At 45.6% G+C, this 14,986-nt stretch overlaps 1 protein-coding gene across 1 annotated transcript; it reads left to right on the top strand.

The window, feature by feature from the left end:
- The first annotated feature begins 9,534 nt into the window (after window positions 1-9,534).
- On the top strand, window positions 9,535-10,782 carry LOC135511523 (DBF4-type zinc finger-containing protein 2 homolog). The gene has a single exon (XM_064933014.1). The coding sequence runs from the start codon at window positions 9,535-9,537 to the stop codon at window positions 10,780-10,782; it is 1,248 nt and encodes a 415-aa protein (XP_064789086.1).
- The last annotated feature ends 4,204 nt before the right edge of the window (window positions 10,783-14,986 follow it).

Genomic DNA, 14,986 nt, shown 5'->3' with positions numbered 1-14,986 from the left:
CCAGTATCCCTGTATCCCAGTATCCCTGTATCCCAGTATCCCAGTATCCCTGTATCCCAGTATCCCTGTATCCCAGTATCCCTGTATCCCAGTATCCCAGTATTCCTGTATCCCTGTATCCCAGTATCCCAGTATCCCTGTATCCCAGTATCCCTGTATCCCAGTATCCCTGTATCCCAGTATCCCTGTATCCCAGTATCCCTGTATCCCAGTATTACTGTATCCCTGTATCCCAGTATCCCTGTATCCCAGTATCCCTGTATCCCTGCATCCCTGTATCCCTGTATCCCAGTATTACTGTATCCCTGTATCCCAGTATCCCTGTATCCCAGTATCCCTGTTTCCCTGTATCCCAGTATCCCAGCATCCCTGTGGAACGCTTTTCTACACCCTGTAGCGTCCATGACCCAACGAATTGAAGATGTTCTGAGGGCAAAAATGGGGAGCAACTCAATATTAGGAAGGTGTTCTTAATGTTTTGTACACTCGGTGAAGATACATTTTGCTGCCCAGGTCCTAGAATGAAATTTGGCTTGTCACCAAAAGCACTCACAAACTTCTACAGATGCACAATCGAGAGCATCCTGGCGGGCTGTATCACCGCCTGGTACGGCAACTGCTCCACCCACAACCGTAAGGCTCTCCAGAGGGTAGTGAGGTCTGCACAACGCATCACCGGGGGCAAACTACCTGCCCTCCAGGACACCTACACCACCCGATGTTACAGGAAGGCCATAAAGATCATCAAGGACAACACCCTCCCGAGCCACTGCCTGTTCACCCCGCTATCATCCAGAAGGCGAGGTCAGTACAGGTGCATCAAAGCAGGGACCGAGAGACTGAAAAACAGCTTCTATCTCAAGGCCATCAGACTGTTAAACAGCAACCACTAACATTGAGTGGCTGCTGCCAACACACTGACTCAACTCCAGCCACTTTAATAATGGGAATTGATGGGAAATTATGTAAAATATATCACTAGCCACTTTAAACAATGCTACCTAATATAATGTTTACATACCCTACATTATTCATCTCATATGTATACGTATATACTGTACTCTATATCATCTACTGCATCCTTATGTAATACATGTATCACTAGCCACTTTAACTATGCCACTTTGTTTACATACTCATCTCATATGTATATACTGTACTCGATACCATCTACTGTATCTTGCCTATGCTGCTCTGCACCATCACTCATTCATATATCTTTATGTACATATTCTTTATCCCCTTACACTGTGTATAAGACAGTAGTTTAGGAATTGTTAGTTAGATTACTTGTTGGTTATTACTGCATTGTCGGAACTAGAAGCACAAGCATTTCGCTACACTCGCATTAACATCTGCTAACCATGTGTATGTGACAAAGAAAATTTGATTTGCTTTGATTTGATTTATTGTTTTATCTGTTATAATAAATAGATTTGGTTTTTGTCCAAAAGCTAGAAAAAAATCCAATAACAATATTTGTGAAAACGCTTCTTGGTCAGTTTTGTTGAAATTCCAGACTTCTCAGGGTGGATGGTCCCCTGTGATACTGCTCAATACTAAGAGGGATGATTGGTCATATAGAACTACTCAAAAGGCCCTCGGAGAGTCAATGAAAGTCAATATCAAGTCTATGTAAAGTCAATATCAAGTCTATGTAAAGTCAATGTAAAGTCAACGAAAGTCAATGTAAAGTCAATTAAAGTCAATGTAAAGTCAATTAAAGTCAATGTAAAGTCAATTAAAGTCAATGTAAAGTCAATTAAAGTCTATGTAAAGTCAATGTAAAGTCAACGAAAGTCAATGTAAAGTCAATTAAAGTCAATGTAAAGTCAATTAAAGTCAATGTAAAGTCAATATAAAGTCTATGCAAAGTCAATGTAAAGTCAACGAAAGTCAATGTAAAGTCAATTAAAGTCAATGTAAAGTCAATTAAAGTCAATGTAAAGTCAATTAAAGTCAATGTAAAGTCAATATCAAGTCTATGTAAGGGAATACCCCCCCTGAAATGGACAAAAATGAATGGGAAAACATTGGCATAGGGCAAACCATGTACACGATGGCCAATACCACCCAAATCGGCGTTGATTCATGCAAAATGTATTCCAAATGCCATATGGCAATTGCCAGTTGTAACACTTCAAAAATCCAACAGGTGGCGTGTGCGCTCCACCGTGGTTTTTCATATTGAAAATGGAACCCAAGTCAACATCCAAAAGCCAAATTTTGAAAAAATGGATTTTTTGTCAAAAACTTATCACCCCTTAAAAAAGTGCTTTCTGGACCGTTTTTTGAAATTCTTTCGCTTTTTTTGTCAATTACACATGTGTAAGAACTGTATGAATATACTTTTGTCAAATTTTATTATCATAATTATTATTTTTTTTTTTTACTTGCGCATTATTGCATGTGTTTTCTCCATTTGCAATATGATTTCATAGGAAGTCAGAAGTCAAAAGTCAATAATTGCAAAATTTCATAAAAAACTTCACACACCCCTAAAAAAGTGCTTTCTGGACCGTTTTTCGAAATTCTTTAGAATTTTGTGTCAATTACACACGTATAAGAACTGTATCAACATACTTTAGTCATATTTTATTGTCATAATTTTTTTTTTTTTTTTTTTTACTTGTGCATAAGGCATATGTTTTGTGGGGGCCAAATGTCATGAGAAATTTGACATGCTCAAAAATCCTGCAGAACTGCAAAATTGACTGGCCTGATGAACTCGGGATGGCCGGGCAGTGATTGTTGTTCCTTTCAATCACTCGTGGTGTTGATTTCATCATGTCCATTTGTTTATGTTTTCTCACTCTTGCAAAGTCACTGTGCATTTGCAATATGGTTAACTGGGCATTCACCATCACCAATTTGTCATGCTATAAAAATCGTGCAGGAATGCTAAATTGACTGGCCCGATGACCTCGGGATGGCTGGGCAGTGATTATGGTACCTCTCCATCGCTCGTTTGGGTTGATTTCAGAATGTCACTTTTGGTGATGGTACCTCACTGTTAAAACATATTGCAAATGTTTTCTCACTTTTGCAAAGTCACTGAAAATTCGTGCAGGAATGCAAAATTGACTGGCCCAATGAACTCGGGATGGCTGGGCAGTGATTCTGGTACCTCTCCATCGCTCGTTAGGGTTGATTCCAGAATTTCCATTTGGTGATATTTCTCACTCTTGCAAAGTCACTGTGCATTTGCAATATGGTTAACTGGGCATTCACCATCACCATTTTGTCATGCTATAAAAATCGTGCAGGAATGCCAAATTGACTGGCCCGATGAACTCGGGATGGCTGGGCAGTGATTCTGGTACCTCTCCATCGCTCGTTAGGGTTGATTTCAGAATGTCGCTTTTGGTGATGGTACCTCACCGCTTAAACATATTGCAAATGGACAAGAGTCACCTGCAAGTCACCGTCCATCAGTCAATTTGATATCATTCTGACACCAAACTGATACAAACTGACACCAAAACCACTTTTCCCAACTCGTTTAGGAGCCAAGTATCACATACTTCAGAGCTGGCCCAAAATTCACAACGCCTTCGGTTCAAACCATAAAAAAAACATAAAACACATAGTTACTTTCTAGCTGCGGGTCCAGTTCGGACATTATGTGTAGTCCTATGTGAGGCGACCCCGAATCCCGAGTTTCGGCTCGATAGGTCATTTGGTGTCCGAGTAAAACCCTAATTGGTGCTGAAAATCCACTTTTTTCCATGCCTTGCTATGGGGTCCTTGAATGAGCTATCAGACAGAAACGTTGGGGTCCGTGTCTATGGGCCGAGCCGGTTTCAATGCACCTAGTCTTGTGTCTCTGAGACTTTTCTAAATGTCGCCATTTTTGTAATGGTCAAAATGAATTGAAGTCATTGCAAATGTACGAGGCTGTTTCTCGGTCCGAGAACCTTCTAGAGCCAACTAACTCACCACGCACTATCGACCTGAGGTCTAGAACAGGTTTCTAAAGTTTCAGAACTCTAGGTCTGACGGTTCTTTTGTAGCTCGAACAAAGCTAACTATTGGAGGCAGTGTCAGCCTCTACGCACCCCAATACGTCCCTCCATCCAAGTTGTGTATCTGTGTGATTTAGTTTTCCTTTGAATTTTTATGGGAAAAATGACTGATTTACAGTTCATGGGGGTTGCCTAATCACACATATGAAGTTTTGGACAGATCTGATTTTTTTAACCCTTCCAAACAGCCACTGAGACACCAATTATGGCACTTCCGGTTGACACAGGAAGCTATAAGTCAACACATATCCTCATTGGGCTATGCTTTTACAGAATCCTGAGTTTTAAGTCTTTACGTTAAGAATTGACTGATTTACACAGGGTTCAATGCACTATGTCCATCAAATTGCAGGCAGGGTATGGATATACATTTTTAGGGTGATTTTAAGCACTTCCGGTTGGCCCAGGAAGCCTAGAATCGACACAGGTAGACCTTATAGTGGCCTGATGGACTGGTACCGAAGACAGGTTCATACAGCATTCATAACCCATATAGACTCCAGGTTGTATTTAGGGGAGCAGGCAATGCAAACTGTTTTTATGTAAACACCTTCTTTTATCCGTGAAGGGTTAATGTCACGCGGTCAAGGTTAGGCTTGCACAGATCGGGAGGACCTTAGGAACAGTCCTGTGTTTGAATTGTCCTTCTAAACGGTTCCGCCGCTGTCACCCAAAATCAAATGACGTTCTGGTGCAGGCTTCATATTGGGCCTAGTTTTCTCATGGTCGCTGCGCTTAGACCGAGCGAGCTACGGTCAAGCGGGATATCTCGTTGAACTCGGCATGGCCTTGGGATTATGTTTATGCCATTGCCTGCCCTCTGTGTCTTTAAACACCGCGCTTTGTCACTCCATCCTTGCTGTGTGTGTGTGTGAGAGCTTTTCTTTGACATCTGTTGGGAGAAATGACTGATTTTACAGTTCAGGAGGGTTGCCTAATCACATATGATGTTTTGAAAAGATCTGACCTTTTTAACCCTTGGATACAGCCACTATGACACCATTTAAGGCACTTCCTGTTGGCACAGGAAGCTATAAATAAACTCATATCCTCATTGGGGTATGCCTTTACAGAATCCTGAGTTTTAAGTCTTTACGTTAAGAACTGAGTTATTTACGGAGGGTTTAGTGAGTGTGTGTTATTTCAGAAAATCATAGAAAATCACAGAAATCTCGCAGAGCTCCGCAGCACACTTTAAAAATATTCGTATGAACACCCTGCAACTGGATCTGTAACTGTTGAAAAAAACCCACCTATATTTGAACATCACAAATCTGTCATCGTACGATTTCTCTTAAATGACGATAGATAAATGGCTGATTTTTTTTTTATTGACACCGGAGGCTCCTTGACTTTGACGTGAAGTGAAAAAATAATTTCTCTATTTTCATTTTGGACCTTTAATCCCAGAAGTTTTCAGTTTTCGAGATATGGCCCGTCGTGATTCGTGATGTTTTGTCAAATTGCAGTATGATTGCTTATGCCCTCTTATTTTATAAAACGAAAACCAAATGTCCGACAAAGTTCATTTGATGACTTCCCGGTAGGTCTGGCCCTGCCGCTCGGCCCGACGCCGTCCCCGAATTTTAAAAATGTTTTCGGACTTCTAGTAAGGGACGGTACATTTGCAATATGGACTTTCTCACTAACCATACGGAAAATGTTGAAATGTTCCCTTAATGTATGTAAAGTCAATATAAAGTCTATGTAAAGTCAATGTAAAGTCAACGAAAGTCAATGTAAAGTCAATTAAAGTCAATGTAAAGTCAATATCAAATCAAATCAAATCAAATCAAATTTATTTATATAGCCCTTCGTACATCAGCTGATATCTCAAAGTGCTGTACAGAAACCCAGCCTAAAACCCCAAACAGCAAGCAATGCAGGTGTAGAAGCACGGTGGTTAGGAAAAACTCCCTAGAAAGGCCAAAACCTAGGAAGAAACCTAGAGAGGAACCAGGCTATGTGGGGTGGCCAGTCCTCTTCTGGCTGTGCCGGGTGGAGATTGTAACAGAACATGGCCAAGATGTTCAAATGTTCATAAATGACCAGCATGGTCGAATACTAATAAGGCAGAACAGTTGAAACTGGAGCAGCAGCACGGCCAGGTGGACTGGGGACAGCAAGGAGTCATCATGTCAGGTAATCCTGGGGCATGGTCCTAGGGCTCAGGTCCTCCGAGAGAGAGAAAGAAAGAGAGAATTAGAGAGAGCATATGTGGGGTGGCCAGTCCTCTTCTGGCTGTGCCGGGTGGAGATTATAACAGAACATGGCCAAGATGTTCAAATGTTCATAAATGACCAGCATGGTCAAATAATAATAAGGCAGAACAGTTGAAACTGGAGCAGCAGCACGGCCAGGTGGACTGGGGACAGCAAGGAGTCATCATGGTTCGATCCCGGGCTGTATCACAGCGGTCTAAGGCACCGCATCGTAGTGCTGGAGGCATCACTACAGACCCTGGTTCGATCCCGGGCTGTATCACAGCGGTCTAAGGCACCGCATCGTAGTGCTGGAGGCATCACTACAGACCCTGGTTCGATCCCGGGCTGTATCACAGCGGTCTAAGGCACCGCATCGTAGTGCTGGAGGCGTCACTACAGACCCTGGTTCGATCCCGGGCTGTATCACAGCGGTCTAAGGCACCGCATCGTATTGCTGGAGGCGTCACTACAGACCCTGGTTCGATCCCGGGCTGTATCACAGCGGTCTAAGGCACCGCATCGTAGTGCTGGAGGCGTCACTACAGACCCTGGTTCGATCCCGGGCTGTATCACAACCCGGCCGTGATCAGGAGTCCCATAGGGCGGCACACAGCGTCATCCGGGTTCGGGGAGGGTTTGGCCGGGGTTGGCCGTCATTGTCAAATAAGCATTTGTTCTTAATTGACTTGCCTAATTAAATAATATGTATTGTATATCACAAAAGTGAGTACACCCCTCACATTTTTGTAGATATTTGAGTAAATCTTTTCATGTGACAACGCTGAAGAAATGACACTTTGCTACAATGTAAAGTAGTGAGTGTACAGCTTGTATAACAGTGTAAATTTGCTGTCCCCTCAAAATAACTCAACACACAGACATTAATGTCTAAACCACTGGCAACAAAAGTGAGTACACCCCTAAGTCAATATGTCCAAATTGGGCCCAAAGTGTCAATATTTCATGTGGCCACCATAATTTTCCAGCACTGCCTTAACCCTCTTGGGCATGGAGTTCACCAGAGCTTCACAGGTTGCCACTGGAGTCCTCTTCCACCCCTCCATGACGACATCACGGAGCTGGTGGATGTTAGACACCTTGTACTCCTCCACCTTCCGTTTGAGGATGCCCCACAGATGCTCAATAGGGTTTAGGTCTGGATACATGCTAGGCCAGTCCATCACCTTTACCCTCAGCTTCTTTAGCAAGGCAGTGGTCGTCTTGGAGGTGTGTTTGGGATCATTATGATGTTGGAACACTGTCCTGCGGCCCAGTCTCCGAAGGGAGGGGATCATGCTCTGCTTCAGTATGTCACAGTACATGTTGGCATTCATGGTTCCCTCAATGAACTGTAGCTCCCCAGTGCCGGCAGCACTCATGCAGCCCCAGACCATGACACTCCCACCACCATGCTGGACTGTAGGCAAGACCCACTTGTCTTTGTACTCCTCACCTGGTTGCAGCCACACACGCTTGACACCATCTGATCCAAATACCTTTATCTTGGTCTCATCAGACCACAGGACATGGTTCCAGGCTTCAGCAAACTATTTGCGGGCTTTCTTGTGCCTTATCGTTAGAAGAGGCTTCCTTCTGGGACGACAGCCATGCAGACCACTTTGATGCAGTGTACGGCGTATGGTCTGAGCACTGACAGGCTGACCCCCCCCCCCCCCTTCCACCTCTGCAGCAATGCTGGCAGCACTCATACGTCTATTTAAGACAACCTCTGGATATGAAGCTGAGCACGCAACACTACAAAATGTGTGATAAAACCCAAAGGTTAAGGTCAGAAAATGTGATGTAAGAGTCATATTAATACTGCTTCTGTTTTCTGGGGAATCACTGTTCATCTGAAACTGGCAGACTGCTGCCCTCGCCTCCCCTGCCCTCGCCTCCCCTGCCCTCGCCTCCCCTGCCCTGCCTGTCCCCTGCCCTGCCTCCTGCCCTGCCCTGCCTGTCCCCTGCCCTGACTGTCCCCTGCCTGCCACCTGCCCTTTCCTCCGCTGCCCTGCCTGTCCCCTGACCTGACTGTCCCCTGCCCTGCCTGTCCTCTGCCCTGCCTCCTGCCCTGCCCTGCCTGTCCTCTGCCCTGCCTCCTGCCCTGCCCTGCCTATCCCCTGCCCTGCCTCCTGCCCTGCCCTGCCTGTCCCCTGCCCTGACTGTCCCCTGCCCTGCCTGTCCCCTGACCTGACTGTCCCCAGCCCTGCCTGTCCTCTGCCCTGCCTGTCCAACTGCCCTGCCTGCCTGCCCTCCCCTGCCTCCCATCCCCTGCCCCCCCTCCCCTGCCTGCCCTCCCCTGCCTGTCCTCCCCTGCCTCCCATCCCCTGCCTCCCCTCCCCTGCCCCCCCTCCCCTGCCTCCCCTCCCCACGTAGTGGTAGGACCAGGTTGGAGTGACAGCTGGAGTGATGTAATACCCCCCCCCAACAGACCAGTTATAAAGAGCAATATCCAGTTCCAGGGTTGAGATCAGCTTAGGTAGATTAAAGCTCTAGGACACTGCCGTGGTGGTTGTATAAAAGCCGTGTTGATAAACAATGTGTCGTTGCTGGAGTGTAATCTGGCAGATGGCTTGGGGTCCAAGAGAGAGCTGCTCCATATTACAGGACATAGTCCAACGTTTAGAATTCATATGACTTCATGGGATTTCAGATTTCTTCTCATTCAAACGTATTATTGAAAGATTGAGAGAGGGAGAGAGAGGTAGAGAGAGAGGTAGAGGTAGAGGTAGAGGTAGAGAGAGAGGTAGAGGTAGAGAGAGAGAGAGAGAGAGAGAGAGAGAGAGGTAGAGGTAGAGAGAGAGAGGTAGAGGTAGAGAGAGAGAGAGGTAGAGGTAGAGTTAGAGAGAGAGAGAGAGAGAGAGAGGTAGAGAGAGAGGTAGACCGGTAGAGAGAGACAGAGAGACAGAGAGAGCGAGAGAGAGAGAGATAGAGAGATAGAGGTAGAGAGAGATAGAGATAGAGAGAGATAGAGGTAGAGAGAGAGAGAGATAGAGGTAGAGAGAGAGAGAGATAGAGGTAGAGAGAGAGATAGAGGTAGAGATAGAGAGAGAGAGAGAGAGAGAGAGAGAGAGAGAGAGAGGGGGGTAGAGAGAGAGAGAGAGAAGGAGAGAGAGAGAGATTAATTGCACAGATCTCTTCTTTTTTATGGAGCTGGCCTCGTGGTTTTCACATTCGTGGAAAGTGAACCGACCAAGGGAGCGTCAACCGTCCGCCCGACCAAGCGCTACAATCAATGAACGCTAGAGTGCAGGCAGCCTATCAGCTGAGAGTACCATCGATGCCCTGTGGACCGTTTCGCTAACATGCGTCTCGCTCAGTCGACTCGACTCACTTCAACTCTTCTGCTGTGCCGCCTTTGGAGAAGCGCTTCCATCCTGTCAGGGAAAGATTTCTCCAGGTCAGCCAACCCGCCAGACGACCGCAGCCAGCTGATTGAGACACGAAGCCCTTCTCCTACCACCAGGACAGACAGTTGTGTCCCCCAAGAAGCCCTCCTCCTACCACCAGGACAGACAGCTGTGTCCCCCAAGAAGCCCTCCTCCTACCACCAGGACAGACAACTGTGTCCCCCAAGAAGCCCCTCCTCCTACTACCAGGACAGACAACTGTGTCCCCCAAGAAGCCCTTCCTCCTACCACCAGGACAGACAGTTGTGTCCCCCAAGAAGCCCTTCCTCCTACCACCAGGACAGACAGCTGTCCCCCCAAAGAAGCCCTTCCTCCTACCACCGGGACAGACAGCTGTGTCCCCCAAGAAGCCCTCCTCCTACCACCAGGACAGACAGCTGTGTCCCCCAAGAAGCCCTCCTCCTACCACCAGGACAGACAGTTGTGTCCCCCAAGAAGCCCTCCTCCTACCACCAGGACAGACAGTTGTGTCCCCCAAGAAGCCCTCCTCCTACCACCAGGACAGACAGCTGTCCCCCCAAAGAAGCCCCTCCTCCTACCACCGGGACAGACAGCTGTGTCCCCCAAGAAGCCCTCCTCCTACCACCGGGACAGACAGCTGTGTCCCCCAAGAAGCCCTCCTCCTACCACCAGGATAGACAGCTGTCCCCCCAAAGAAGCCCTCCTCCTACCACCAGGACAGACAGTTGTGTCCCCCAAGAAGCCCTCCTCCTACCACCGGGACAGACAGCTGTGTCCCCCAAGAAGCCCTCCTCCTACCACCAGGACAGACAGCTGTGTCCCCCAAGAAGCCCTCCTCCTACCACCAGGACAGACAGCTGTGTCCCCCAAGAAGCCCTTCCTCCTACTACCAGGACAGTTAGCTGTCCCCCCAAAGAAGCCCTCCTCCTACCACCAGGACAGACAGTTGTGTCCCCCAAGAAGCCCTCCTCCTACCACCGGGACAGACAGTTGTGTCCCCCAAGAAGCCCTTCTCCTACCACCAGGACAGACAGCTGTGTCCCCCTAGATGCCACTCAGCAAAGTTTGAGCCCCAATCTGACATCTAGTTTGGTTTCTGAATTCTCCAAGCGTTTTGCTACCGCACTGTCTAAGAATCTTCCCGCTTTGCCTCTCTCTGAACCCAGGACATCTCCTCTCTGAACCCAGGACATTTCCTCTCTGAACCCAGGACATCTCCTCACTGAACCCAGGACATCTCCTCTCTGAACCCAGGACATCTCCTCACTGAACCCAGGACATTTCCTCTCTGAACCCAGGACATCTCCTCTCTGAACCCAGGACATCTCCTCACTGAACCCAGGACATCTCCTCACTGAACCCAGGACATCTCCTCTCTGAACCCAGGACATCTCCTCACTGAACCCAGGACATCTCCTCACTGAACCCAGGACATCTCCTCTCTGAACCCAGGACATCTCCTCACTGAACCCAGGACATCTCCTCACTGAACCCAGGACATTTCCTCACTGAACCCAGGACATTTCCTCTCTGAACCCAGGACATCTCCTCTCTGAACCCAGGACATTTCCTCTCTGAACCCAGGACATCTCCTCACTGAACCCAGGACATCTCCTCTCTGAACCCAGGACATCTCCTCACTGAACCCAGGACATCTCCTCTCTGAACCCAGGACATCTCCTCTCTGAACCCAGGACATCTCCTCTCTGAACCCAGGACATTTCCTCTCTGAACCCAGGACATTTCCTCTCTGAACCCAGGACATCTCCTCACTGAACCCAGGACATTTCCTCTCTGAACCCAGGACATCTCCTCACTGAACCCAGGACATTTCCTCTCTGAACCCAGGACATTTCCTCTCTGAACCCAGGACATTTCCTCTCTGAACCCAGGACATCTCCTCACTGAACCCAGGACATTTCCTCTCTGAACCCAGGACATTTCCTCTCTGAACCCAGGACATCTCCTTTCTGAACCCAGGACATTTCCTCTCTGAACCCAGGACATCTCCTCACTGAACCCAGGACATCTCCTCACTGAACCCAGGACATCTCCTCACTGAACCCAGGACATTTCCTCTCTGAACCCAGGACATCTCCTCACTGAACCCAGGACATTTCCTCTCTGAACCCAGGACATCTCCTCTCTGAACCCAGGACATCTCCTCACTGAACCCAGGACATTTCCTCTCTGAACCCAGGACATCTCCTCACTGAACCCAGGACATTTCCTCTCTGAACCCAGGACATCTCCTCACTGAACCCAGGACATTTCCTCTCTGAACCCAGGACATCTCCTCACTGAACCCAGGACATTTCCTCTCTGAACCCAGGACATCTCCTCACTGAACCCAGGACATTTCCTCTCTGAACCCAGGACATCTCCTCACTGAACCCAGGACATTTCCTCTCTGAACCCAGGATATATCCTCCTCCTCAGCACAACAGCTAAGTGAGCTCTGTGGCTGAGAGTCTAGCTCTCCTGTCTCCTCAGCACAACAGCTAAGTGAGCTCTGTGGCTGAGTCGAGCTCTCCCGTCCTGCTTGGTCTCTCTAAAGACATTTGGACTCAGACTTCTACAAGTTCCAGAACTCAGCCGACCCAACATTCCGGAAGTCGGGGTTCCACTGAACAAACACCTTCTCTTCGGACTGACGTCTCACCTCAGCTCCCAGAATGCCTCACTCCTTCCAGCAGAAGCAAGGTGAGAACTTTGCCTTTACCTTAGAGTCAACGGTGTAGAACACTCCACCTTAGAGTCAACGGTATAGACCATTCCACCTTAGAGTCAACAGTGTAGACCACTCCACCTTAGTCGTTGGTGTAGACCACTCCACCTTAGAGTCAACATTGTAGACCACTCCACCTTGGTCGTTGGTGTAGACCACTCCACCTTAGAGTCAACATTGTAGACCACTCCACCTTAGAGTCAACAGTGTAGACCACTCCACCTTAGAGTCAACAGTGTAGACCACTCTACCTTAGAGTCAACAGTGTAGACCACTCCACCTTAGAGTCAACAGTGTAGACCACTCCACCTTAGAGTCAACATTGTAGACCACTCCATCTTAGTCGTTGGTGTAGAATGTCTTTAGATCACGTAGGATCTCATTGATTACATTTTAGCCATATTTTTTCTTCTTCATCAAATGAAGCCATTTTAATTCAGTGAGAGATGAGCAGTTATTGTGTAGATGGGAAACAAAACAACATAGTTGTTTCACATCTGAGTCAGATTATGTGTAAATATGGCAGAAGTGCCAAGATTATTAAAACTATTATGATAGAGAGATGAAACTCATTCAATATACCATACGATTAATGCAAAAACAAACAAAATATGGATTTATACTGTTTAAAAAAATATATATCACTGTCTTTTTAGAGGGTTGTATATGTGCGCTTTGTGCATGTGTGTGCATGTATATGTGTGTGTGTGCGTACGTACAGTGTGTGTGTGTGTGTGTATGTACAGCATGTATATATGTGTGTGTGCATGTATATGTGTGTGCATGCGTATGTATATATGTGTGTGTGTGTATGCATACGTGAGAATGTGTGTGTTATTATAACACTGTGTGTTGTGCACAACACCTAGCACCATCATCGCTGTGGGGGGGGGGGGGGGTAATTCAGGTGATCCCTTATAGATCAGAAATCTGTAGCGCTGGTATTGACACAACTTGGCTTTAGTCCAAATAACCAAAAGTGTAAATAGATATGATCCATTAATTTCACACCTTCAGCATTAACCATCCAGTTGTATCTGTGTATACAAACAAACAATGTTAATTGTTAATATATATATATTTTTTTAAGAAAACAGAAATATCCATCTGTGTCACTCAACTCAATCAGATTAATGTCTAATAGGATGAGAATTAGCAGAGATACTGCAGTAGGAGAGTAGAATATCAGTGGCATTTACAGTAATTACGTCTGTTGAGATACAGCAGGGATTTGCAGTAATTACATCTGAGATACAGCAGGGATTTACAGTAATTACATCTGTTGAGATACCGCAGGGATTTACAGTAATTACATCTGTTGAGATACAGCAGGGATTTTCAGTAATTACATCTGAGATACAGCAGGGATTTACAGTAATTACATCTGAGATACAGCAGGGATTTACAGTAATTACATCTGAGATACAGCAGGGATTTACAGTAATTACATCTGTTGAGATACAGCAGGGATTTACAGTAATTACATCTGTTGAGATACAGCAGGGATTTACAGTAATTACATCTGTTGAGATACAGTAGGGATTTACAGTAATTACATCTGTTGAGATACCGCAGGGATTTACAGTAATTACATCTGTTGAGATACAGCAGGGATTTTCAGTAATTACATCTGAGATACAGCAGGGATTTACAGTAATTACATCTGTTGATATACAGCAGGGATTTGCAGTAATTACATCTGTTGAGATACAGCAGGGATTTACAGTAATTACATCTGAGATACAACTGTAAATCTCTCTCCACTGTAATTTTTACAGTACATTGAAATTACAGTAAATGTCTTGATATAAACTGTTCTGAAATTGATCATATTCTGGAGCAGAAATGGACTCTTTCATGCCAAACATCTTTTAACTTCTGTATCTCACAGTTGCCTTGTGTTAAGTCTGGCAAGGAAAGTGAATAAATATTTAATGTTGTTCCCTTAAGCAAAAATAATGTCCACTAAATGTTAATCGGGATATTGATTTGATGGGACACTATTCAAGCTCTTCAATATTCCAGCTCTTAAATTATATGTTCATATTTAAAACTCTTCCTATGATGTTTGTCCGTCTGTCACAACAGGTAAGTGTTTTTTATAAGTGCAGACACAAAACCACAATGAGTTGTGCTGCGCAACAAAAATATTTTGTAAAAATGGGAATGAAAAATGTCAATTTTTATTGATAACCTTCTAGAGTGGTGAGTCAATCTAAGTAACATTGTAAAACAATCCCCGTTAAAATTCGTCAGTTTAAACTAAAGATGTGGTATATGTCTGACCAGAACACCTCTCAATTGTCTTGCATTGAGTAATACATGGAAAGATTTAATAAAAAATATTATTCCACTGGCACAATATCAGTACATTTATTTAACATCTCCTCAAAATGTATCTAAAGTCTTAGGAGTTTTGTTCTGTTTATACTCCAGTATTGTTTAGAATGGTATTTGTGGTCTGTCTGCTCTATTTCCTGAGTAGACTTTAAAACCCCCGAGAGTCTGTTGACGCATCGGTGGGTCAATCTAAATCTGTCAGTTAAAACAATAGAGATACCTGTTTGTCAGACCAGGAGAGATACCTGTTTGTCAGACCAGTAGAGATACCTGTTTGTCAGACCAGGAGAGATACCTGTTTGTCAGACCAGTAGAGAT

Source organism: Oncorhynchus masou, chromosome 24, assembly GCF_036934945.1.
Source record: "Oncorhynchus masou masou isolate Uvic2021 chromosome 24, UVic_Omas_1.1, whole genome shotgun sequence".
In the NCBI taxonomy this organism is placed as follows: Eukaryota; Metazoa; Chordata; class Actinopteri; order Salmoniformes; family Salmonidae; genus Oncorhynchus; species Oncorhynchus masou.
This window is presented reverse-complemented; position numbering and strand designations above follow the sequence as displayed.